This window comes from Solanum stenotomum, chromosome 8 (genome assembly GCF_019186545.1).
Source record: "Solanum stenotomum isolate F172 chromosome 8, ASM1918654v1, whole genome shotgun sequence".
In the NCBI taxonomy this organism is placed as follows: domain Eukaryota; kingdom Viridiplantae; phylum Streptophyta; class Magnoliopsida; order Solanales; family Solanaceae; genus Solanum; species Solanum stenotomum.
The window spans coordinates 15589810-15615932 of NC_064289.1; the positions used below are offsets into that span (position 1 = coordinate 15589810).

Consider the following 26123-nt stretch of genomic DNA (forward strand, 5'->3'; position numbering starts at 1 on the left):
TATGCCATTTATTTTTACTATTTACCACTCCATTATATTCCTATTTATTTCTAGGAAGACTTCTTCTAGTATAAATAGTGGTGGTCTTCATTTGGTTTGTGATATAGAACACACAAGGAAAATATAGAGTGCATAAAGTTTGTCAAAAAGAGAGTTTTTATTAGTTGAAGGGATGCGTTTCTTTTTGTGGAGCTTTGGACTCAACTCTTGTCCAAATTTGTTGAGTTATACTTTGTGAAGGTTGTTGTATCCTGGAGGGGACAAGTCAAGAAGGACTACTGCTGGATCGGTGAAAAATATTTGCTGTAGTGGGCTTGAATCTCCTTAAAGAGAGCGAGATATCCGCGCCTCAGCCTGAAGAAATTTATTTTTCTTCATATTTATTTTCAATTGTAATCTTGTATTTTTGTTATCTTGTAAGTTTTTCACTAACAATAATTTTCTTAAAAATAACTCAATTTTAGTTTATAATTTAAAAATTACTCAACTAAGGATAGTTAACTAGTTATCTTAAAAAGTCAATTTACATTATATTTTTTAACAAAAAAAATCACTCAACTATTGATATTTTAATTAAAGTCATTCATCCAATTTAAATGCATGGATAAAGATACCCTCTGTCTTGATAGGTCCATGTGTTGTCGACTTGTCGTGCTTTTGATTATTTGATTGATGGCATAATCAATGAAAACTTTAATGAAATAAAAGAAAAAAGATGATCCCCAAAACTTGGGATATTGCTAAAATATTTTTGGAAATTAAATGCAGTTTGCAATCAACCCGTCTATTTCACAAATCCTGTTTTAATGCAAACATTACTAGTCTATCATGTAAAAATGTCGTGTATGAGAAGTATTATGAGTCGTTTTTAAAATAAAAAAAGTCTTGGCAATTATATATTTAATTCATGTAATTTTAGTAGGGTCTATCAAGTGAGGCGAATAATAGACATATTTTTTTATGTTTAAAATGATTTTTTTATGTCAATAATTGAATGACTTTTGGTTATGAAATAAAATTGAGCAGGCGTTTAACCATGGCATCTTTAATTATTTGCTAGATATATTATCATCAAAATATATAATTTTACTTAAAATCTGTAACAAATAGTGGGTGTTTGATCATGAAAACAAATAAATAAAATTAACTTTATTTAAAATTTTCGAAATTGGAGTTGAAGTTAACATTATGTTTGGTCATACTTTTTGTAAAGAATATTTAGAATTTATATAAAAAAAATTTAAAATACATAAAATATGATTTAAACCTAAAATTTAATTTAAATAAGATCATTTTTATATAAATAAAATGTTAAATTTTAGAAAGAAAACTTCATAAAAGTGAAAACAAATTTTGGCTGCTTTCCAAATTCTAAATACAGTTTCAAAAAAATAAAATCATGACCAAATAGATCCTAATATGTGTTTGGTGTACGATATATTTTTTTTGTCGAAAACAAATGAATTTCTTACTTATTTTCTAGTATTTGGTAAGTAAGAAAAGAAATAATATTCCAAAAACGTTTGTACCTAAGCTACTAAAACATTACCATGATAGAATAAGGTGGAGAGGGGTGGAATGGTCAAGAGATCAGGCTTGAAAAGAAGACAATAAATTCAAGAATTACTTATAAAATTTGTTTTTTCTATTACCATTAATAAAACAATATTTTTCTTCAGTTTTTAAAAGTGTATTTTTTCCTTAAAAAAAATAAATATTTTGCTAAATATGGAAAAGTAGGAGTAAGTAATATTTGGGGAGATCTGATTCCCCATTTAATAATTATGGAAAGTATAGTTTCCTATAGAGCGAAGGCGAGGGGACCGGGTACGGTGCGTGTGATGTAAAATTACAATCACTACCCCTCTCCCCTCCCCCAGTACCTTCAAAACAAACAAAATCACGCCTCTCTTGTCTGAGTTCTCATTATTTTTTTAGTATTTTGTTTTTGGGAATCAGAAATCACAAAAGCGAATTATGCTTTCAGCTTAGCTTTCGCTTCACTGTCTCCTCTCTTTCAATTTGTTGTTGTAGATCGATCTTCGTTGTTCATTGATTGATGCTATAGAGAAGGAGTTAGTGAAAGAGTAGGCGTAATTTATTAAGGAAGAGAAATGGAGGAAAGCAGGTTGTGTCAGTGGACTGTGATTCGATCCGTACTCGCCATTCTTCAATGGTGGGGTTTTAATGTCACTGTTATTATCATGAATAAGTGGATCTTTCAGGTTTGTTCTTTACATATTCCGTATTTCTATTTACATATGTAGATTTCTTCGTTTATTTTTTTTTTTTTTGATTAATTTCACTGTTATTATCTGATTTCATTATGCCGTCTGTATTTCTGTATGCCAATAACATTCACTTATGGTTCGGAATTTCCAAAAATGTTGCCGCACTCATGTTGTATTTTTCAAAAAACACTACTTTTGGAGTATTTTACAATTATCTTTCAACATATTTGAAGAGTTCTAGCAATATAGCTTATGGTAGAAGTATTTTTTTTTTCAATTGCAATTTGATATCAACAAAAAATCATGTGGGCCGGATTTGGACTCGGGATGGTGGTTTTTTGGTTTGGGTTGTACCTTGGTGTTCAAAACAGGAAAATTGTAGCACGATCCTTGCTGGCAATTTGTCTGTCTGTAGAGATTGAACTGTAGCTAGCATATTTTTTTTTGTCTGTATGTCTTTTGTTGAACAAGTTTCAAACTTTATCTCTTCTAATTTTAGCTACAAAACAAGTTATTCTTCTATTTGTCGTTTGTATTGTGCATTGAACTTGCTTTCCTTATTTCAAGTGCTGCCAATTTTAGGTTGATGAGCGATCTCCTCAGCATTTTTTGTGTGGTGGACTATCTGAAATTTATTTATTGATGAATTTGCTTGAGTGTGGCTGGTGGTTGGTAGAAAGTCCACCTACTTTTGACCCTTATCTGCAAATTTCTACTCTTTGCTTGCTAAAGAAAGTATCTTTCTCTCTAGATGAATATTAGGATGAGGTGGGATAGTAAAAACAAAAGAAAGTATGAATTCAAGAACAAATTCCAAATAATATTTAACTTGTAGAGATTTGTGCTTGAATGTGGTATATAATTTTACCATGACTAGGATTAAAACATTAAAAGAAGGACAAACACATTACAACATCTAGAGTGACAGATAGGATTGAGTTTCCTTAAGGGTTGTCTTTTATCATGCCATCCTCATTCTTCTGGTGATTCAAAGAATTGTGTAAACCTTATATTAGCTGCACTTTCGGGATTAGCACCAAAAGAGGCACACATAATATACTACATTCCCCCGGAATGGAATACAAAAATCTGATCCTCCTGAAGGAATAAGCACGGCAGAGGCATGGAGTGAACTTCCTGACATCATATCCATAATCATTGTCCCCTCAAATTGAAGAATAACTCAAGTCAAATTGAAAGGCACATTTTCTGTCTAAAGTTATTGTTTGCTTTTTCTCTGTGTCCTTTGCTTCATGAATGCCTGGATAGCATTGCTACTGGTACATTAACAAATTTTTGAAAGAGAATGTCGGGCCGCTAAGGTCCAACATGTTCACAAGATGGTGTCGCAGAAATAAAATAAAATAAAAAATTATCGATGTTAAGATGCATGTCCGGTCATACAAAATTAGACAAGCTAAAAATGATTGCATTGGACAAAAGGTGCAAGTAACATATCAAAAGGATAAAATCAGAGACTGTCGGCTTAGATGGATTGATCTTGTCCTATGCAAATATTGAGATGCACCAGTTCGATAATGTCAAACCATGATGATTGAACATGTTAAAAGAAGGATTAGACCTAAAATCACCCTGAAGGAAGTTGTCTGAAAGCATTTAAAATCGCTTGGAATCCATGCAGACTTTAGCCAAATATAGGGAACAACGCAAAAAAAAGAAGATCTATATATAGGTGGTACCAATTAGTTGAGAATACGCTTAGTCTTGTTGGCACACTTACATTAGTCCAATATATATATATATATATATATTTGATGACAAGGGAAATCCGCAGCCGCTACCCTTTGGGTGCGCACAGGGTAAAACCCCCGCTCCTATGCAATAGCTCGCAAACCACATAGGAGAGGTAACCTACACTAGGCAGGCCCGGTGCGATGAGCTCGACCCAGAAGGCAAACCCCTTGCTTTCGTTGGTAAGAGGTTTCGAACTTGAGACCTCCAACATGGAAGTCCCAAGCCCAAACAACTGGGCCACCCTGAAGGGTCTGTATTAGTCCAATAATTTCTAGGAGTATTAATCTCGTTGGGGAATTTGCAAGTCAGTATAAACCTATGTTGCTCGGACTCTCTAAAAATTGTGTTGGGTGCATGTTGGATGCTCCAAAAATAGTGTATTTTTGTAGAATCCGACACGATTGTGGCATCAGTTTTGGAGAGTCCGAGCAACATGGGTATGAACATAGAGAATTTTAGGTTGGAGAACCTAAATTATTGTATATTGGTATGGGATGAGTCTAAATGGAGCTACATCGATAGTAGTTGACTCCATCAGCTTGGAATTGAGGTTTAGTTGATGTTGTAGTGTGGATATTTCAAGAATGTTCTATGCTGTATTTATGATACTCCTGGACCTGTCTCCTGGTAGGGTCTTGTAGATTCGACGCCAAATGTCTCAAAGGGGAATTTTGTTCTGATTATTTTTAGGCTATGGTTATCTTGTAGTACTGATATGCAACTGTGAAGTCTTCCTCCATGCACTCATTCTACTGCAGCAGTAGCAATCTGTTTTTCTTGCCCCTTCTTCTTACTGTGTCGCTTGTTGTGAAGCACTGTTCCTAATCAGGTATTAAGGACTTGAAAAGAAGCCTTTCCTGTGATAATGCATACTTCCTTTGAATATTTCCACTTTTCTTTGTTATGGAAATACATAATTTTAGAGAGGTATTGCCTGCATGATGAACATCTCCTACATGCCAAGGCAGTTTCTATCATAAGCTCCCCATTGTTATAACCATGCCAAAAGTTGTAACATAAAATTCAAATTATCTTCATCTCAAGTTAGTTAGAGATGATGCATGTTTTACATGTTCAGTAATTTGTACTTAATTATCTTTCTGCTGTTTGAGATATTGTTATCTCTATTATCACTTCCATTGTTTAGTGTATGAAGTTATTATTACAAATAACTAATACTCTGTTGATCTTATACCTTTGCAGAAAATGGATTTTAAGTTTCCTTTGACAGTGTCTTGCATACACTTTATTTGCTCAGCTATTGGCGCATACACGGTGATTAAAGTGCTAAAGCTTAAACCTCTTATTGTGGTTGACCCTGAGGATCGCTGGAGAAGGATTTTCCCCATGTCATTCGTGTTTTGTATCAACATAGTGCTGGGCAATGTCAGCCTGCGCTACATCCCTGTTTCATTTATGCAAACGATAAAGTCATTCACCCCTGCAACTACAGGTGATTTTTGGGTAGAACTTTTATATTTTATTACTCCCTCCATTTCAATTGGATTGTCTTGTTTTGACTTGACACAGAGTTTAAGAAAGTTAAAAAAACTTTTGAATTTGTGGTCTTAAATTAAAGATATGTAGATTACTAAAGATATATAGGAACAAAGGTATGTAGAATGCTATATATACTAAAGATATATAGGAACAACAACCTGCAGGAAGTCAAGCTTAAGGGGTCGTTTGGTGTGAAGGATAGGTACAAATAGTCCTGGGATAATTATTTTGTGGCACTTAATTTAGTGTTTGGTTGGGAAATTTGGGATAACTTATCCTGGGATTAATAATTAGTACCGGGATAAGTTATCCCTTCCCTTGGGTGGTATAGTAATCCCGGGATAACTTATCCCGGGATAAAATGACTAAATGACAAAAATGTCCCTTTAAACACTTTTTATACATTACTTTTCACATCCATGAAGGATATTTTGGTAAACTTATATGTTGTTCTTAAGATTTATTATTTTGAATACAACAAACCAAACACTCAATAAAAAATAATCTTAGTATAACTTATCCCATCATAACTAATCACATCATAACTTATCCCATCATAACTTGAATTCAAACCAAACGACTCCTAAGTGTATTGTGTTGTTCTGTTTTTGGTGTACAAATGTCTACTCCAATTAAACTGAGTCAATTATAGATGTTTTAGGGTCCATTTAGATTTGGTTCGGCTTTGGGGTAGATTATACTTCCTTTATACTTATTTGTAAATGTGTTTTTTCAGTACCACCTAAGCACGATCTTAAATACAAATGTTTCCAGTTTTAAAAAAAAAAGAAGCTAAAGATATGTAGAATGTACCAAAATTTCCTTTAATCTTGTGGTCTTAAACATGCCATGTGGAAAGTTTAAATTAAAGAGTTGTCAAAAAAGGAAAGAGACATTCTTTTTGAAATGGATTAAAAAGGAAAGTAAGACAAACAAATTCAAACAGAGGGAGTAATAGAGAATTTATGAGACAAGCTTGTTGCGAAGGATGTAATAGCACACAACAAAACATCTTAGCAATTCTTCATGACCTTATCTTCATCTGTGTGCTTATATGTTTCGGGATATGGATTAGTGTTATTCTTTGTCAAGTCAACTAACAAACTCTTTAATCTCATTGTGCTGCTTTTTCAATTCTTTCTCCTTTAACAATGGAGGACATCTGACTGCCATGTCTTTGTAACAGTTATTTTGCAGTGGCTAGTTTGGAGCAAGCACTTTGACTTGAGGATTTGGGCATCTTTGATACCTATTGTTGGAGGAATTCTCCTCACCTCCATCACAGAGCTAAGTTTCAACACATTTGGATTTTGTGCTGCCTTATTTGGTTGTCTGGCTACATCGACAAAGACTATCCTTGCAGAGTCTCTACTGCATGGTTACAAATTTGACAGGTAGTAACCCCCCCCCCCCCCACCCACCCAATCTCTCTCTCTCTCATATACGTACTTTCCCCCTTTGTTTTGCTAAGAAGGTTGGGGTGAGAGGAGGTTTGCAACAAGTTTTAACTTCCTTTTCCACCAGCTTAGGTGGGGATTCCTGTGGTTCCTGCTAGCTCAATTGTCAGCATGAAAGAAGAGTTAAATATGATAATTCCTCTGCAGGGTTCTTCACCTTGTTGATGGTTTTACCTTGGCATATCATCACAAAATAGTGAAGAAGCTAAAAAGGAGGAGAGAACTATTTTACTCCCTCCTATCTGGTTTCGAACCAAAGATATAGGTTCTATGGCCAGTTTAGGCCATAATTTAGAGTGTAACAACTCAGGATAAAAATTTGAAATTCATAATCAGAGAAATTATGTTGCCTTTACAAGGAAAAAGAAAATTAAATAAAAAGGAACAACAAAGGAACTCAAGCTCTTGATTTTTCTTATCTTTTTTCCCCTCAAATTCATCCAATTTGCTCATCTTAGTCTATTTTACTTGCCCTTTTAAGGATAATATTTGTACTGATGATAGCAATACTTAAGATTATAATTTAAAGTTGCGAGGGAAAGACCAGGGAGTCTGCAGTTATTCTTAATTTATGTGTTTCATTTATCTTTCCATTTCCATCGTGATAGTTTATTTTCAAGTTTCATATTCCTATTCATATGGAATATAGATGTGTGCTCCTAAACCTAAATCCTCATCTTTCCAGAAATCCTATGAAAAAGATCGTATGTGCCCCCGAGATAAAGTTGTGTATGTGTTCATAATCAACAAAATTATTGTATTATTTTGGACACTGCTTTTAATTACGGCAATATTATTTTTACACGTAATGTTGAATTACTTTTATGTTTTGTAGCATAAACACGGTATATTATATGGCACCTTTTGCCACAATGATCTTGGCGCTACCAGCCTTACTACTGGAAGGCTCTGGAGTAGTGGCATGGCTACAGACGGATCCTCCATTTCTTTCATCCTTCTGTATTATTTTTGGCTCTGGTGTGTTGGCTTTCTGCCTCAATTTCTCTATCTTCTACGTCATTCACTCTACCACTGCAGTCACCTTTAATGTTGCTGGAAACCTTAAGGTACAGGAGATGCTTTTAGTTTGTTTACTAATGCCTATGGTTATGAAAATAATGCTGTATATATTTTCTGGTATTCATGCATACAGAGCCAACAATTTTTGTTGCCGGTGATTTTACACTTCTAATAATTTGGTATATGTTAGCTCAATTGATTAGGCATGTTCAATTGCATTTCGGTGGTTTGGTGCCTTAACATTGTTAAGCAACACAATTTATAGATCTCATCGTGAATAAATATGCATTGTATACATGTGCCAAATTATCTCAGCAATCAACGTTAGCATATCTGATAGGATTTTGCTTTTAACTGATCTTAACGCTTAATCAGATGTTGACAAACTAAATATTTGATTCATTACTTCAACATATGAAAGTTGAAATTACAGATTGATGTTCTCAAATTAAGCTAATGTTTAGATAGCCTTGATAGCATGTGAAATAAGACAATACAAACAAATCTCTCTTATGAGTGCACAGCTAAATCTGAACCATTTCAAACACGAGTTACCCACCTAACTTGTTCACTTCTGTTGTATGATAGTCACTCTATTCCTTATTATAATTAGTCACAACAACATCTAGATGTGTTAATTTCTTATTTATGAAGTTCTGCATTTGATTTATTTTGATTCATTACCTTTGCAGGTTGCCGTTGCTGTAACTTGTTCGTGGCTTATCTTTCGAAACCCAATCTCAATGATGAATGCAGTTGGATGTGCAATAACACTTGTCGGATGTACATTCTATGGGTACGTGAGGCACATGCTCTCACAACAAACACCAGGCACTCCCCGTACACCTCGAACCCCCAGAAAAAGTATGGAGTTTGTCCCTCTAGTAAACGAGAAGTTAGAGGATAAAGTCTAATGTTGGGTGTACTCGAAACATGAACTGGCTAAAAGTTTGGTATAGAAGAAACGAACCGTTCATTGTTGTCTAATTACTGTTTAGGTAAATCGAATTGAGAATTTCTTATTTAACTTATTTATTTTACCTTCATCCCCTGCTGCTAGATTTGGTTTTTATGTTGCCTATAGAAGAGAATTACACAGAAATGTTTCAGTTGACTTTGGTCTAAAGTACCATTTAGATACTTCCGATACCAAAATCTTTTATTTGCCTTTCATCCACACTCCAAATTGGCTAGTATTTGGGTTCTTATGTTGCCCACAGCTTTTTACTGTATGTATCTTTCTGAAGCTAGATATAACTCCTTTTTAATTATAGAAGCAAAATTTGCAAATAGATCACTCAACCTCAACTTCTGGTGTGGATCATTGTTGTTAGTGCGTTGTTTGTTCTGGGCCTTCTGCTTCTTGGACTACCTACATTTTATGATTTAAGTCTAACGATTTTGACTTGATTCAAACTTGACCAGCCCATATATGATATACCAAAATGAGCAATATGCCCACTCTTGCCATACACAAGGAAGAATGACTCTTAGGTGTTAAGATTTAGGGGCCAATGAAGTTGGGGTAGAATCAAGTAGTTGAGTCCCAAGTCGAGATCAAAAGTCGTGTTCTAGGTTGGGGTCGGGATAGAGAGTTGAGTTCAGGAGTTAGGTCCCATGTCGAAGTTGGGAGCGGGTGTTGGGTCTTCACACCAAACACACCCTAAATGCCCTTTTCCCTTCATCCAAAACACCAATCTATAACTGTCTCATATACTCTGTGTTAAGTATTCAGCCAAGAGATTCAGAATTATTTGTTTACCAAACAGGCATGCCATTTAGCTAAAGCATGATACAAGCATTTAAGCAAGGAGCATAAACAAAGGTACATAACAATTTGGTTAATTAACTGATAGAAATAGGGGAAACAATACTCCACAACACAAGAATTGTATTTAGCACAAATAACAACTTCTCAGTTAGCATTTAGATATATTTATATATTTAAAATTACACACCATAAGAGTAATTTTTTGTTTTTTAGGGAATGCTACATAGGAAATACTAGTACTGAAAGCTCTCTACACAAATTATTATGTGAGTAATATTAATTCCTAACCTAAATTAAAAACTTAGGCCAAGAGCCAGAAATTCTTCTGCCATCTAGTGCTGATAAGGTACCCTCCCATACCCTGGCTTTGCTTCCTTACTCCTATTGTCAAACAATCCAATGTGTTGATGCATTGTTCCACAAATTCCTCTTCACTGCTCCTCCCACACAGACTGTAGAGTAGTAGTACCAGAGTTGCAAAATTAATTAAATGGAAAAATCCTCGTAGTTTGACTGAACACGAAATTAAAGAAATATGAAAAATGTAGTTACCAGCTAAAGAGAGAAGAGGGTTTTTTCTGACCCAAGACTAACACAGACACCTCCAGCTTCTTCACTTGGCTCATTACTGTTGCCATTTTTGGTCCTTGTATTACTAGTGCTTCCACTTCAACCTTAGAACAAAAAGTCAATAAGGTCATAAATGCTAAAAATGAATTTGTTTTGTTTATGGGAAAATAAAAATCAACCTTAGAACAAAAAGTCAATAAGGTCATAAATGCTAAAATGAATTTGTTTGGTTTATGGGAAAATAAAAAATAAAAATAGGGAAATGTAAAAGCCAGTAAACGAAACTACTGCAATTTTGTTTGGTTGAGAGCCAAAAAAAAAAAGATCTGAAAAGGAAAAGAAGAAACTGTCACTAGTAATGATTTCCCCTCTTTATTATTGCGTGCATCTGAAAGGAACAGACAATACATTGAACAGTGAGCACGAAAGAGGCGTGGAGTTAGAAATTTTTACAAAAAATATTCAAAATATTAAAAAAAATAAACACATGAAGAAGTTGAAGGGCTTCAGCATCTGCAATGTAGCATTAAAAAAATAGTGTAATTTTCCGTCAAGGTAGTTCAGATGAACCCTGAACCCTTCTTAACTCCGCGTAACCACCGGAAAATAAACGATGGAAAAACCTTCATCCTTTCACAGAAATGGATGCCCTTAAGGATGCTTTAGCGTGCATATGAAAACATTTTCTTTTATATATATGAAAAAATATATAGGCAAAGAAAAAAATAAAGATGAGATGCATACTATTTGCAGAATGACAAATGCAATTTGAGCGCATAATGAGAAGAAACCCAAAAAGGTGTACCGGCGGAACTTACTTCAGGTTTACAAGCCTTGCACAGAGATCCAAGGGAACTAGCAAGATGAGCAGCAGATGAAGAAGATGAATCAGAAGAAAAGCCCTTATTATTAGCACAATGAGAAGACGAAGAAGACGAAGAATGAGGTACAATGTGAAGAAGAGTGAGTATATCTCCTTTATTAGTAACATGTGTAAGAGCCCACATCATAGCATGCTTCGTATGTGAACTTTGATCCACCACCACCATTACTCTCTTCCTCATAACCAACCCACCATTATACCCATTTCCTCCTCCACACATATTGTTAAAACCAGCTTCCATTTGCTTCCAATTTCCTCCACCCCCACCGCCCCATCTCTTCGACGTCGATTTCCACCCTTCTTTCCCACTCAGTTGCCTCATAAATGAACTCGAACTCATAGTCATTTTTCACTGTATACAAACTCAACCTCAAAACATGTATATCAACTTTTTTTTTTTGTTCATTCAACACAAGAAAGTGCTATAAAGAGTAGAATAATGAAATGGGGTTTCGTTTGGTGATGATTTTAATGTTAATTTATTGTAGGTGTAGAGTTTAGTGGAAGGGGGCAAAAATGGGGGTCACGGGTATGACTGAGCTAGTTATGGCTGTATACTGGTGAGTGGTGAGATATATTATTTTATTGAAGATGCTGACAGTTTTGATGATGAAATTGGTCGATTCTTTAAGGGGCCTGAAGTCGAATCTTTTGTACAAATGGCCCAACTACTACTGCCACTCTCTCGGCCGTTTCACTTTTGTGTTCAGAAACAAAACAAAATATTTTATTTGTTCTCAAAATTAGGGTACATGGATAATCAGATTTCGATAATAAGATGGAAGTTTAGATAAACAATCAATCAAGTTAATAAGATTTTTAAAGAAAAACAAAATGTGTTTGGTAAATAGAAGTCAGCTGTAGTTATTGTTTGATTAACTACAAGAATGAAAAACTTTAAAATTTTGTTTGATCATAGACACTATTATAAGGCTGCGCAATGGACCGGAACGAAACGGGATGGTTTGACCAATTTGTTGACCGGATCGGAATTATTGGGACGGATTCTCGGTTCCGTCCCGTCCCACTATATACCGGGATGGAATCGGAATGGACCGGAACGGTTCGGAATGAAATGGGATAGGATAAACGGGACTACACATCTAGCTATTTCAAAAAATGATAAAAAGTTTTTTAGTTATTTTGATTTTTTTAATTACGAAAATATGAATGTTTTTTTTTATTTTTTTAAGTTTATACTTTAAATTAATAGTTTTGAAATTTATAAATTATAATGTAATTTTACTTAAGTTTATTTTAAAGATATTTTTCTAAAAATTTTTACCTATTAAGTTTAAGTTTAATAAAAAAATTTAGCTTAGTTTTCAAATTTCAAGATTTGAATCTTTTGAAATTTATAAGTTATTACTTATTAATATGTTATAACTTATAAGTTATATTTATAACTTGTAATTTAAATAACTTAAGTTTGTAATTTAAAAAAATAAATAAAAATAAGGATAAAACAATGACACAATCACACAAATTTTAAGAAAAAAAAATTGAATCTTGTAGATTTAATTAATGATATATAGAATATATCAAAACACATTTTAATCTTATAGTCTGAAACGTGTCATATGAATTGTTTTTATAAATTTATTTAAAGATATATAAAATATATCAAAATACATTTTAATATTAAAATATGTTATACGCAATTTTTTGCTAAAAACAAGAACATTAAAGGAAAGAAAAACAAGCCATTTTAAAACGTAGAAAGTACTACTTAACAAATATATTGTTTCATGTTTCTCACTCAATGCATTCGATATGTGTTTTGAAATATCAACTAATTTGAATTTACATTGCACAAACTCATTAAAAGTAAGGGCGGATCAATATCATTGATGATCTAAAGCCAAATTGTAATTTATTTTATTTTTTTCAAAGAAAAATTATATGTATAATTTTATTTAAAGTCTGTTTTCTAACTTTTTAAAACTGAAGTTATAAATAAATATTTTATAATCAACTTGATCTTCTAATATTATTTTTTCTTCAATTAGTAAAATAGTAGCAATCTATTCAACATTTTTTTTTCAAACATTTCAAATATCAAACATTGGGAAAGTTATATATATATATATATATATATATAAATTAATTAATAAAAAATAATTAACCGGAACCGGACTGGACTGGAACAAAACCGAAATAAACCAGGATAAACCGGTACCGGTACACCAATATCAAATCATGAAACCGTTCCGTCCCGTGTACCGGTTCACGGTGTCCCATTCCGTCCCGAAGACTACCGGACCGAAACGAATCGGAATGGTACCGGTACAACCCGGTCCGGTGACCAACCTTAGACGCTATTAAAGTTGAAACTTAAAATTTAAGTTTTTGAAGTTACGTTTAAATATGCATTATACTTGAATTTTTTTTTGAAAAATTTGTGAGTGAAAATTTTGAAGTTTTTGAAGATGAGTTTTCAAAATTTGATCTAAACTTTATAGTCCAATAAATTTTCAAATTTGATCGAAAATATATGGTTAAAGTTGAGGAGTGTCAAAAATATATTAAAGCATCAAATATATGGAGTACTACGTATGTTAAATACAATGTCAGAGATAAAAAAAAATACTAAGAAAAATATGTGATTACAACAATTATCAGATCGGTAGTTAGCTTAATTTATATCATTATATTATTTTGCATTATTTGAGTGTTGACTGTTGATATGATATTATTTGTTACCCACATTATATTCGGGCGTCGATGTGATACGTGATTAGGTGGACATATTTAAGTGCTACTCCATCTGTTCCTTTTTAGTTGTCCACTTTAGAAATGACACACAGATTAAGATAATAATGATTAGCACAGTGAAGTTACAATTTTACCCTTATGACAACTTTTCACTTCAAAATTACAACCACTTATTTGAATTCAAGTGAAATAAATTGGAGGGAAACAACATACACTTTTACAATTTTCAAGAAGTGTAAATAAGGGTATAATAAGAAAAAATTTGTTGTCCGTTCATCAATATTTGTCTACTATACTAAAAATATGTCTAACAATACTTGTCTACTTTATAAAATTCATGAATAATTTTACGCTTAATTTCTAATTTACCTTTATCATTAATTATAGTCATTTCTCTATTACATTTTTCAAGATGATGTATTTATTATATTCAAAGGGTGATATAGTAAAATTACCCTTCTATTTATAGTTTCTTAAGAGGGTGTGCCAAGTTAATAGTGGACAACTATTGATGGACATGAAGTATATTACGAGGATTTGTCGCATTAATTGTTAGCTCAACATTAATTTATTTATTTTTTCAAAATTGAAATTGATAATACGATAATACTCACATAGACGGAGTTTGAAAATAGATTTTTATTATATACATAAATCTAGAAGCGAACACCTCTCATTCGACGCGTCTGCTTCTAGCAAGGATATTTCTATTATTTTTGTACAATTTCATTTTAATATATTTTTTGAATTTTTTAGTATTTTAAATATTTCATTAAGAAAATTATTTAAATTATGATAACTAACAACTTAAATATTTTAATTCTAAAAGACATAAATTTATTAATTGATTCTCGAAATTCTATCGATATCACCTAAACTAGGACATAAAAAGTAACATATATAATTTGAAATTGACCTAAAACAACACTATAAATCACAATAATAAACAACTTAAAATATTTGAAAGAAATAAAAATTTGATCGACTCTTGAAATTCTATTTGACCCATGTAAATTGATACATACGAAGTAATATATATTATTGAAAATTATATAAAAAACACTATAAATCACCATGATTAATAACTTGAAAATTTTAAAAATCATAATAAAATTAGAATGATTTCTCTGAATTACAACAGTATCACATAAATTAAAATAGAAAAAGTAATATATATTGGACCAATGCAGATACGGATTCCCATTTCTAATATGTAAAATAAGCCACGAATTTAGAGGTAAATCTTAGAAATTGTGAGTTAGTGACAATAATCGATTCAATTGGTCAAGGTTTGTAGATGTCAGATCTATAATTTAAAGGGATTATGATCCCATCTAATATAATTAGAATATCACCTTCCTGGAGATTGTAGAGGAACCGAACTAATATTATTTTAATTAATGAGTTAAATGCTACTAAGTACTAATATATTGCAATTAATACTATGCACTAGTTTTAGTTGCAACTAGGAACTAAAATTATTATTTAAGTTTAAATCAATAATTTTACATTATAGTGCAATTTAATCAAATCACATCATTTTTTCATGTTACCAAATCTTGAATAATGTACACAATTATGTGTAAGTGAGTACCTTTCAATTCTTATTTTCATCTAGTAAGGGCGGAGTAAGAATCTCAGGTACGAGCCAGCTGAAGTTAGTAATTTTTGCTTAAACATTATATTTATATTAAGAATTTTATCAAATATATAAATATATTACGTTTAGAACACAATGAATAACATATGAAATTATCGTTATCTAATAAATAATTAAAAACAATTAATACAAATTATAATTCCTCTGTGTATCATAATTAAATCAAACACCAGATCATAGCCCTTTCTTTCCCAAATAGTTAATCAAAATTAAATGTCTTTAATTAATTTTATGCTATTGGATCTTAAGAATTTATGACAAATTTTACTTCTTCAAAAAAAAAAATCTTCTTCTTTTTCAAAATTTTTCTAAAAAAACAATAAGAAAAGAAAGTACAGATTTGTTCTTATTTACAAATCCAAAAAATAATTCTTTTCTTTTTTGTTTGTTTGTTCCTTTTATTTTCTTGTTGTGATAATGATTATCTTGACTATATTCTGATTAGACTCGTCCAAATATCTTTTTCCATGTTATCAAGTCTGAATATAATAGAATTCAAATAGTTTGCAGCCTTTGCTAATTGCAAACTGAGAAAGTTGCATAAATAGTTAAGCAAGTAGTACAAGTATTTAACTTTTTGTATCAAATCTCAAAACGTAATCATTTCAATAAATGGGAAAAAGCATTATTGAAATTAATTTTTGATTCTTTTTAATTTTTATTTTTTTAAAAAAAAATTACAAAAGAAAGCAGTAAAAATTAGGGTCAGGGCTAACCAGCTCACATGGTTTATCGGTTTACAGACAACGTTAGTAGGGAGTATATTTTTGAGCTATTTAATCAGTTGGAGATTTTTTTTTAACTAGTTAACTTACTATAAATATATTTTTAAATAAAAAAACATAACAAAAGATATAGCTATCATATTTTGAATAGTTTGAAATATTTTCCCCTTTTCTCTTAAATAAATGTATGCAAATAATAGATTATAAACTTTATAAATCACATAAACTATGATAAATTTTTAAATTCAAACATTTTGTGTTCAAATGTTGAATTTGATTCTAATAAGAGCTACATGAATGATAGCCCATCTTCCCTTTTCCCTTAGTCACTCATCAATAAGAAAATTTAACAAGTCGATTGTTTAATTATCTAAAAATTAAAGTAGTTTGATAGGGAGAATAACATGAGAAAATGTTCATTTTTTTTGTGTGTGTTTTAATTTATGGATCACCGAGTAATTTTTATTTCATAAAGTCATTAAATTTTGTTTTGCAATGTAAAAATCACTCAATTTTGTTCGGTAACAGAAAAGTCACTCATTTATCATTTTACCTAAGAGTCACTCTACCAAAATGCAATCATATTTTCGTAGATATTGTTGACGTGGAAAAAACAAAATTAAGGCAATTTTTTTTTTTTAAAAGCTACAATTATTTCATTACTTCGGTGTTCATACTTTCATACTTATAACATTAGGCTTTAATGATCCAATTGCAAATTAAACAAATGTAATTAGATTCTAATTGTATTTTATTAATACCTATAATATCATAGGTACCTCATTTATGCATACATATTATGCGTAAATCATGTTCTACTGCTTCGTTTTTGTCTTTGCCTTGCTAATTGTCATTAATTAACATTAGTATTGTCAACACTATTACCAGTTTACCACATTCAATGTTTCGACAGCACCCCCACAATATTTTTGTTCAATAATTTAATATTTGCTCGTTTTATGAATATAATATTTGAAAAAAGTTAATTATGTAAGTGTTTGTTTTATAATCTAGTCTATTGATGCAACCTTTAATGTTGAAAATCTGATTTGAGAATAGAATTTACTTTGCTTTCTAACCTTTTTCCATATAAAATTCATGTCCGACTCAATTTTTAAAAATATTTTTTTCTCCGAACTTCAGCCAATTTTTTTTAAATACTTTAATTTAGCTTTAATTGATAACTGTATTCTTTAACTTTAATTGAATGAGTTAACACACACAATCTTGGTGATATTCTACCTGACAATTTGTGATCCTCTAGAATGTCCAATGTGTATTATGCTACGTAAAATTTATATGTCTACTTCTTCAAATATATACCAGTATTCAAAATTAAAAAATACAGATAACATATAAGACCAAATTTAAAAATATATTTATATATTACGCCTATTTATACTGAAATGGGAGGAGAGAATCTAATTATAAAGCATAGAGGAATTTTCAGAAAATAAAAGAGCTTTTTCTCACTAACCGAGGCTATATAAAAGTAGAGAATCTTAGAGAAGACATTTTATATGGTTAGCACCCAACATATGTTCTTGCATTTCTTATTAACCCTTTTTTCACGCGATGTTCCATATTTATATTAGAATTTAATTAAATTTAAATTTATTTATTTTTTTACGTAGTGTTTGATATTTATATTAAGATTTGAATTCGTTCATTATAGAGTTCATTTAAAAAGTGACCCTTCTAACAAGAATTTTCTTATTCTTTAGAAGTTCTAACTTCTAATCACTAATTATAACACCCCAATTCATGTGTAATTTTATTTTACTTTTGGGGTTTGAAAAAAGAAGATAAACAAATATTCGATTAATGTTTTTGTCATTTTTGTTTTCATAAAAGAAAATAATTAAAAAAATCATGATTTTGATTTTTTGATAATAAAAGGGCAAAAGTGTCAATTAAGAAACAACAAGTTGCATGATCTGATGTGTCATTGATGATTTTGGTTTTAACTTGTTCATTTATTGAGTCAGACATTTGAGTGTGGAAACTGCCATGCCAGCCTTTTACTAAATACATAAATAAAACAAATTAACTCAGTAAAATTACTCACAGAATTTTTTACTTTTATATTACTTACGAAACACCAACAGCAATAATCTAATTAATTTCACAACCACAAGTGTGGTCCAAAGGGATGAAGTGTACGCAAATATTTTGTATCAAAAAAATATCTTTGAAATTTGTGTATATTATTAATTTTATTTATGAATTATTAGTAATTGTAAAAATATTTTTTAATTAATTAACTAAATTTAAATACACTTCTAATATATCACATGACATAATAAGTGGTCTTAAACTTTTGTAGGAGCATGATGTTCTTAGGAAAAGATTAAATAAAGTATTGAAAACACTCTTAAATTTGACAAGAATTTAAATGTGTATTTTACTCATATTATAACATTTGACGTGTATTTAAGTTTAACTAGTCAAAATAAAGAGTATTTTTGAGACTGTCAATAATTTGAAGATGAAACTAACAATTCATGTCAAACTTAGCATATACTCAATACATCTCTTTTATTTTTATCCGAGAGACTAATTCTGATAAATTCTTGACTCAATTCACTCAAGGTAAATTTCGTTAACTCTTTTGAGTTTCAGTAGGTTTAAATAAGTGTGCGTAAACTTAAAATAATGAATTGTAATTTTAAGAATTCGACATCCTCCTTAAAGCGTTAACTTTTGTAATCTTAATCTTTGTTTAAATTATCTTATATCTCCTCAGTAAAATTTGAAAAGGCCGAGTGAGTATTTACTCATTAACCTAAAATTGTCAGAAGTGGACCCTCGTGAATTTGGCCATTATTAAACTGAGAAATTAATGTGAACAATAAATTTTGATTGTACATTGATAATTTATTTTTTTTTTGTAAAAGATAAATATTACTACTATAATTATCTTTTTTTTTGTTCTTGGCCTAAAATTTAACAGGGAAATTCAACTTTAGTTAAGAAATTTTCTTATTGGTAAATGCAACTAATTACCTCACTACTCCCTTTGTCCCCTTCCAAAAATATTGTTAATTTAGAAATTTAAGATTGAAGGCAATTATTTCTAGCTATACACCTTTAATATTAAAGAAGTGATTTTTTTAATTTGAATTTTTAAAGAATACTTAGTAAATAGAGGTAATTTTATAAATTGAACGTTATGTTTATTATTTTCTTTTTCTTAATATAATAGGCATGAAAAGTAATGGTGGGGTCTGAATTTAAAGCTTAATTATGGGTTCAGAATTGATTTTCTTTTAATTTACTTAGGTCTAAATAATTTAGATATATTCAATGGATTTTTAAGTAGATGTTTGACCATAGAAGTTGAAAGCACGATTTCAAGTTTTGATTTTATAGCAACGTTTGTTTATAAAATTTGCACAAAATTTCAACTTTTACTTCAAATCATGATTTGAAATCTCAACTTCTCTAAAAAATAAATAAATTGAATTCTAAATTGCGATTTCTTTTTCAAATATAAAATTGATCATGTGTTTATATTTTACAAAAAAAAAAAAAAATTATAATTTTAAATTTTGCAATAAATAAACAAATAGACCATGCTCTATGTGAAAAGACTATCATCCATGGGGGAATTTTTTTAATCAAAAAGTACTTAGTCATTATAGTTGATTTATTGGATCAATAATGTTTTGTCAAATGTATATTCGAAAGTTTATAATACTTTTTTTTGTCCTAATTTATTAGGTCATGCCCCCAAAATTGTCATTTTCCTATAACTAAAAATAATCTAATTTTAATTGTTTTTTATTTTATCCTTAATAGAATCGCTTATTGGTACGCAAATGTCAATGTGTGTTTTAGAAAAAAAAATAATTTATTTATTCTTTTAAAATTTGTGTCAAGTCATCTGATGTTACTGTAACACAAATTGAGATAGAGAAAGTTATATGTAATTAATAACATTTATTTATAAAAAGAACCTAAAGACATCTGTTTTTAACTCGTAGTCTTAAAATTTTTTAAAACCATATCTTTAGATTATAATTTATTCATTTGATAAAATTATATAAGAATCAAATAATTTTTAATAGTTTTCACAAATTATAACATTTTCATATTCATAAGAAAAATGTACAAAAATCAAAACTCAAATTGTATGTCTAAATAAAATTCGAATTGAAATTAGTTTTAAGGGGGTATGAGATAAATATAAAATTTGAATCAAAATCATTAAATTCAGACAATCACATAATCGATATTTTAACTCTATTTGGGATTTAAAAAAATTAAAACTACCTGTTAAAATGATATAGGAGACGTACACTAATAGTACTATCTCCGTCCACTTTTAATTTTCATAGTTTTCTTTTTTTAAACTTAAACTATAAAAAAAATTGACTAACATTTCACTATGTATTCTTTCATCATATTGATATGCTAAAAAATATAATTTATAGTATTTTTGTATAATTTTTTAATATTTAAATTTTTAATCTAAAATATTAAATTAATATAATATAATTTAACTTGAAAAATTAGTTAAATTAATTTTCAAAAAATACAGCTTAATAAATAAAAGTGGACAGAGAAAATAAGTAATTATATTTATTTTTACTTTTACTAAGAAATGTGAAAAAGTGTTCCCTCGTGAATTGAGCTTATATTGGAAGATAGCGGTCAATAAGGAGCAGTTCCAAATAATTGCTCCCGCTGAACTCGCTGGGTCTACTCCTTTCCTTTTAGAACTGGGAACCTAAATAAGCCACAAAAATATAAAAGTGATCAAAATAAGTCATTATTTTAGAAAGTAACTAAAATAGGCTTAGTGAAAGAAAAAATTCCACTTTATCTAATATTCTAAACGTTTTCCGTTAGCCTCATAACGTGTATATTTTAATATATAACAAAATTATTTTCTACACTTTATAAAATGAAACTATTTCTTACACTTTATAAAGTGAAACTTTTTCTTACACATTATAAAGTGGAACTTTTTATTACACTTTTTATAAAGTGGATGGACATTGACCGATAAAGGAGAACGTTGTTGACTAGTCTTAGGCTCCTTCCTAACATAGATTTCAAGTATTGTTAACTTGATTTGATCTATGTAGTCATCTGGAACCCTCAAAAAGTTGGTCAACGATTCGTCATTATAGATAATCCACTCTCCAAAATTTACTTGTCCTTGTGATAAAAATGAAGTAGGGTATTTTACGACTATAATCAAATTATAAACAATACTGTTTATACCCATTCTTTTATAAATTGATGAAAGAAATTTATGATATCGGACATTAATTGAATATTTAGCATTGTGTTTGGGAGGACAATTATAATAAACGGTATTTCCATCATATATAATTTTGCCATCCCAATAAATCAAAACTCTAACTTTTGGTTTATAAGACATTTTTTTTTTAGATTGAAATGAACAAATATAGAAAGTATGTTGTAGGTGCTACCAGTTAATGTTTGAACGTCCTCCTTAAATAGAGATTGGAGGATTTTTCAGAATAAAAAAATAAAAATACATAGTGTAATAATTTTTTTCATTTTTATGATATGTCAAATCAATATAATTGTATGACAAACACCGCAAAAGAGATAAAAACGTGAAAATATTCCTCTTTGTAAAGTGGAATTTTCTCTTCCACTTTGTAAAGTGTAAGAAAAAGTTCCACTTTATAAAGTGGAAGAAATAGTTCCATTTTATATAGTGTAGAAAATAATTCCGTTATATATTAAAATATACACGTTATGAGACTAACGGAAAACGTTTAGAATATTAGATAAAGTGGAATTTTTTCTTCCACTAAGCCTATTTTAGTTACTTCCTAAAGTAGTGGCTTATTTTGGTCACTTTTATGTTTTTGTGGCTTATTTAGGTTCCCGGTCCTTCCTTTTACTACTTTTTATTTTTTAATTCGTTTGTTTATTTTTATTTGTCAATGTTTGATTTGATATATTTATTGAACAAATAATTATTAATATATGTATTTTATCAAGCTATCTCTATTAAATGATATTTTGAAAAAAAATATTGAAAAAAATTTATTTAATGTTAAAGGTAAAATATGATTTTTTAAAATTTTTTAATATGATATATCAAAAGTAAAGAAAAATTTATTTTAAAAATACGTGACAAGTAAAATGGACGGATGATTATTATTTTTTTGTTAAATTCTATAACTACTGTTATTACACAGAAATAAATTACCATTTTTGTCCTTTTCTCCAATTTTCCTTTTTCTTCATTTTCTCCAGTCTTGTTCCAATTCAACCAGCTTCCAGTTTCCCTTTTCTGCTTTTTGGTTAAGTATGAAGGTATGATATTGCGGTATTTATGGGTCGATTAGAATAGGTCAAATACATATATAGCCCCTCTAACTTGTTCACATTTTTTATTGGCCAAATACATAAACAAATCTTAAACTTGTTGGGTTTTTCCCCTCAGGTACCTCAACTATGCTATTTTCCTATTGAATCATTGAACCACCCATAATTTGTTTCTTTTAAACACCGTTGGCTAATGTGGAACCAAACTTCAACAAATATTTTTTGGTGATTGTGCGCGTGAGATCAACCTTCCCCACATGGAAATTCCAACCAATCATACTTCAACCCAATTACACGTTAGCGCCACATATTCAATCATCAAACCTAAAAACTAAAGCCCCTTCATTTCCCCCCAATTCGCCGGAATATTATTTTCATTGGAAACAATAGAGCTTCACCAAAATATTTGAGACTTTAATCTGATCTACATAAAATAACATAAATAGAACGAAAAAGTAGTAGACAAATTAAAGAGGGCGAGGGAGAGGTGGAGGGGGTGGGGTGTGTAAAGAGAAATGGAATAATTGCAGAGGAAGATGAGAAAGACGTTCCTTCCTTCTTCTTTTTTAATATATTAATTATTATTATTTATTAATTTAGCTATATAAGTTGGAAAGAAAAAGAAAAAAATATTATTTCTAATTGTTTTCATGCGTTTTAGGAGAGTGAACCCGATAGCACATTTGCAGTTGAAGAAGAAGAAATCGATAAAAAAATAACTTCGACATTGGAACTTGATGATTAAGAAGAATCAATGAATAAGACTAATGAGCTAAAGAGGAGAAATAACGATGAAGAGAAACAAAAGTGGAGAAATAAGAGAAGAAGGGGAGAAATTAGGGTTAAAAGGGGGAAGAAGATCGTTGATGGGTGGTGCAGGATCCACATCAGCGACTTTAAAGCGTCTTCACGCGCTCAAGCGACGTGAGATCACGTTTGGTTCCACATTAGCTAACGGTGTTTAAAAGGAACAAATTATGGGTGGTTCAATGATTCAATAGGAAAATGGCATAGTTGAGGTACCTGAGGGGAAAAACCCAACAAGTTTAGGGATCTGTTTATGTATTTGGCCTTTTTTATTTTGACACTTTATCTTAGTCTTGTTCCATTTTAACCCTTAAACTCCATTTTTTATGTACCATTTTAACACAAAATACTATTTTTATGGTTTCTTTATTTTTATATATATTCTTCAATTGCAACTTCTTATTAAATCGACACGTGTCAGTTAATTTTAGTTAAAAAATTAAAAATTAACAAAAAATAATTCTTTTTAAAAAATAATAATTTCTTTTTAAGAGTGTTACGAATTTTTGTGTGAAAAATAACCTACAAAATTGTGTTGATTTTCTTTCTTTAAAATCAACGACAAACCTAACAAAGTCAGTCGAGTTTTAACATTGTTTAGTAGTGTTATTAGCAATGAACAAAAGTCTTTTTTTAGTAGTGTTATTAACAAAGTTAGTCGAGTCTTTTTGAAGATGAGTTTTTTTATTCGTATTGATTATATTAAAAATTAAAAGTGAGTATTTGCGTTAAATTTAGATAGCCTAGATGATAAGAAAAAATAAATAAGTAGTGTTATTTAATTTATTTGAATATTTAAGAAACAAAATCAAAAAACTTTCGTCAATTTATTTTCATGCAAAAATACAGAGAAATATCAAAAAAATAATATTATTGTTTGAAAAATTTTATGTTCGTTCGCGAATGTTTAATTTTTTTACGAAAATTAACAGGCACACGTCTATTTTTTTTTAAAATAAGAAATTACAATTGAAGAACATAAATAAAAATAAATCATAAAAATTAGTATAAATGTTAAAATGGTACATAAAAATATTGAGTTTAAGAGTTAAAATGGAACAAGGCTAAGTTGGAGTGCCAAAATGAAATGAGGGCAAGTTTAAGGAGTTGTGTATGTGTTTGGCCATTAGAATATGTTATCGGTTGAAATTAAAATCAAATCAATTCAGTTAGTTTTAAAATAATTAAAATCAATTAAATATAATACATATTTATTGGTTTAGTTATTATTGGATTCGATTTGATTCAGTTATTAATTATATACATATAAAATAAATGATTCATTCAAGAGGAAAAAATACAACAATTCATTAAAAAAGAAAATGGTTAGAACAACCGACAGCGTTCTGATCACTGAATTTTTTCTAAATAATAAAGTTTTAAAATTCACCACTTTGACCTAGACAAGGATATTCTTAATCCCACCAAAAACTGCCATAGACATTCATATTAATGAAAGCAATAAGATAAATGCTTTCATTTTGGGTGTTATGCTTTCATAAATAATTTATAAACAAATTTTGATGGAAACAAATATGAGATATATATAATTGTTCATAAAAACTAATGTATTATGTATGTATAATTATAAAATATATTGTATATATAATTTATCGGTTCGATTAAGTTATTTCTACGATTTTTTAATAAAATCAAAACCAAACTAAATATTGCCGACTTTTAAAAAATATAAAACCAAATCATATCTAAATATATTTTTTCCAATTTGAATCACTTTTTATCCCATTCGTGAATCTCATTGTATCACATTTCCTTTCTTCCATATACACATGAAAATTGTATACGTATTAACTATAAAATATTGCTTTCAGAAAAGTTATTATTTTTTAAATGTCAACTTAATAGTTTACTCTTAAAATATAATTTAAACATTAAAGTTATTGATCTTCTGTCTCATAAAAATCGAAGGGATTACATAACTGAATTCGAAGGGAGTACATACAAAGCAATTAATGAAGCATAGTCATAAAGTTACTCCCTTTTAACTTGTCACTATATTCATTAAACTTACATAAAAGTATTAATATAGGTATTTTACACATTATTCCTTTTAACTAATATTTAGTAATTCATCCGTCCAACTATAGTTGTCCACTATTAAAAATAATTATTTATTTATATTTATCCAATTTAAAAAATCAAGAGATAATTTACCTTTTGTACCTGCTTTACCCTTACTATACTTCCTCCATTTCATATTAATTGAATTGTTGAGACATTTTTTATTTATCAAATTAACTTAATCGTTCAATTTTCAAGACTATTTTTAGAATGTTCTTCCAATTTTACCCTTCATTAGTCAGTATTGGAATTAGTTATTTATTAATGTTTAGTTATTTTAATCATAAATTTGATAATAATTAATAAGGGTAAAAATGGAAAGTTATGCCTAATTTATGTCTTAATCTTTTTTTTTTTGTCTTAAAGGGTGTGAAACACCTCAACAATTCAACTAATTTGAAATGGAGGGAGTACTATTTATTATCTAACACGTTTTTCAAAGCATTAAATTTAATAAAGTCAAAGGATAATATAATAATATGGGTAATGCTAAATGGCCAGAAAACAAAATTTGGCCAGAAATTTTTAAAAATTATAATATTTTTTTAATTTTAAAATGAACTGGTCTTTTTTTCATTTTTTGATTAAAATGTATTAAAGTTAAAAGGGTAAAATAATATAGGTAAAAT

At 29.6% G+C, this 26123-nt stretch overlaps 2 protein-coding genes across 2 annotated transcripts; one reads left to right on the plus strand and one right to left on the minus strand.

The window, feature by feature from the left end:
- Nucleotides 1-1878: 1878 nt before the first annotated feature.
- LOC125874210 (UDP-galactose transporter 1) lies at nucleotides 1879-9009 on the plus strand. The gene is made up of 5 exons (XM_049555054.1): nucleotides 1879-2225; nucleotides 5190-5439; nucleotides 6673-6880; nucleotides 7779-8010; nucleotides 8656-9009. Exons 1-5 carry the CDS (start codon nucleotides 2115-2117, stop codon nucleotides 8875-8877), a joined length of 1023 nt encoding a protein of 340 aa, XP_049411011.1. The 5' UTR covers nucleotides 1879-2114; the 3' UTR covers nucleotides 8878-9009.
- An 868-nt stretch (nucleotides 9010-9877) lies between these two features.
- On the minus strand, nucleotides 9878-11722 carry LOC125875024 (uncharacterized). Its single transcript, XM_049556078.1, has 3 exons — nucleotides 11123-11722; nucleotides 10287-10408; nucleotides 9878-10186 (listed from the first exon to the last, which is right to left on the minus strand). Exons 1-3 carry the CDS (start codon nucleotides 11531-11533, stop codon nucleotides 10036-10038), a joined length of 684 nt encoding a protein of 227 aa, XP_049412035.1. The 5' UTR covers nucleotides 11534-11722; the 3' UTR covers nucleotides 9878-10035.
- Nucleotides 11723-26123: the final 14401 nt, after the last annotated feature.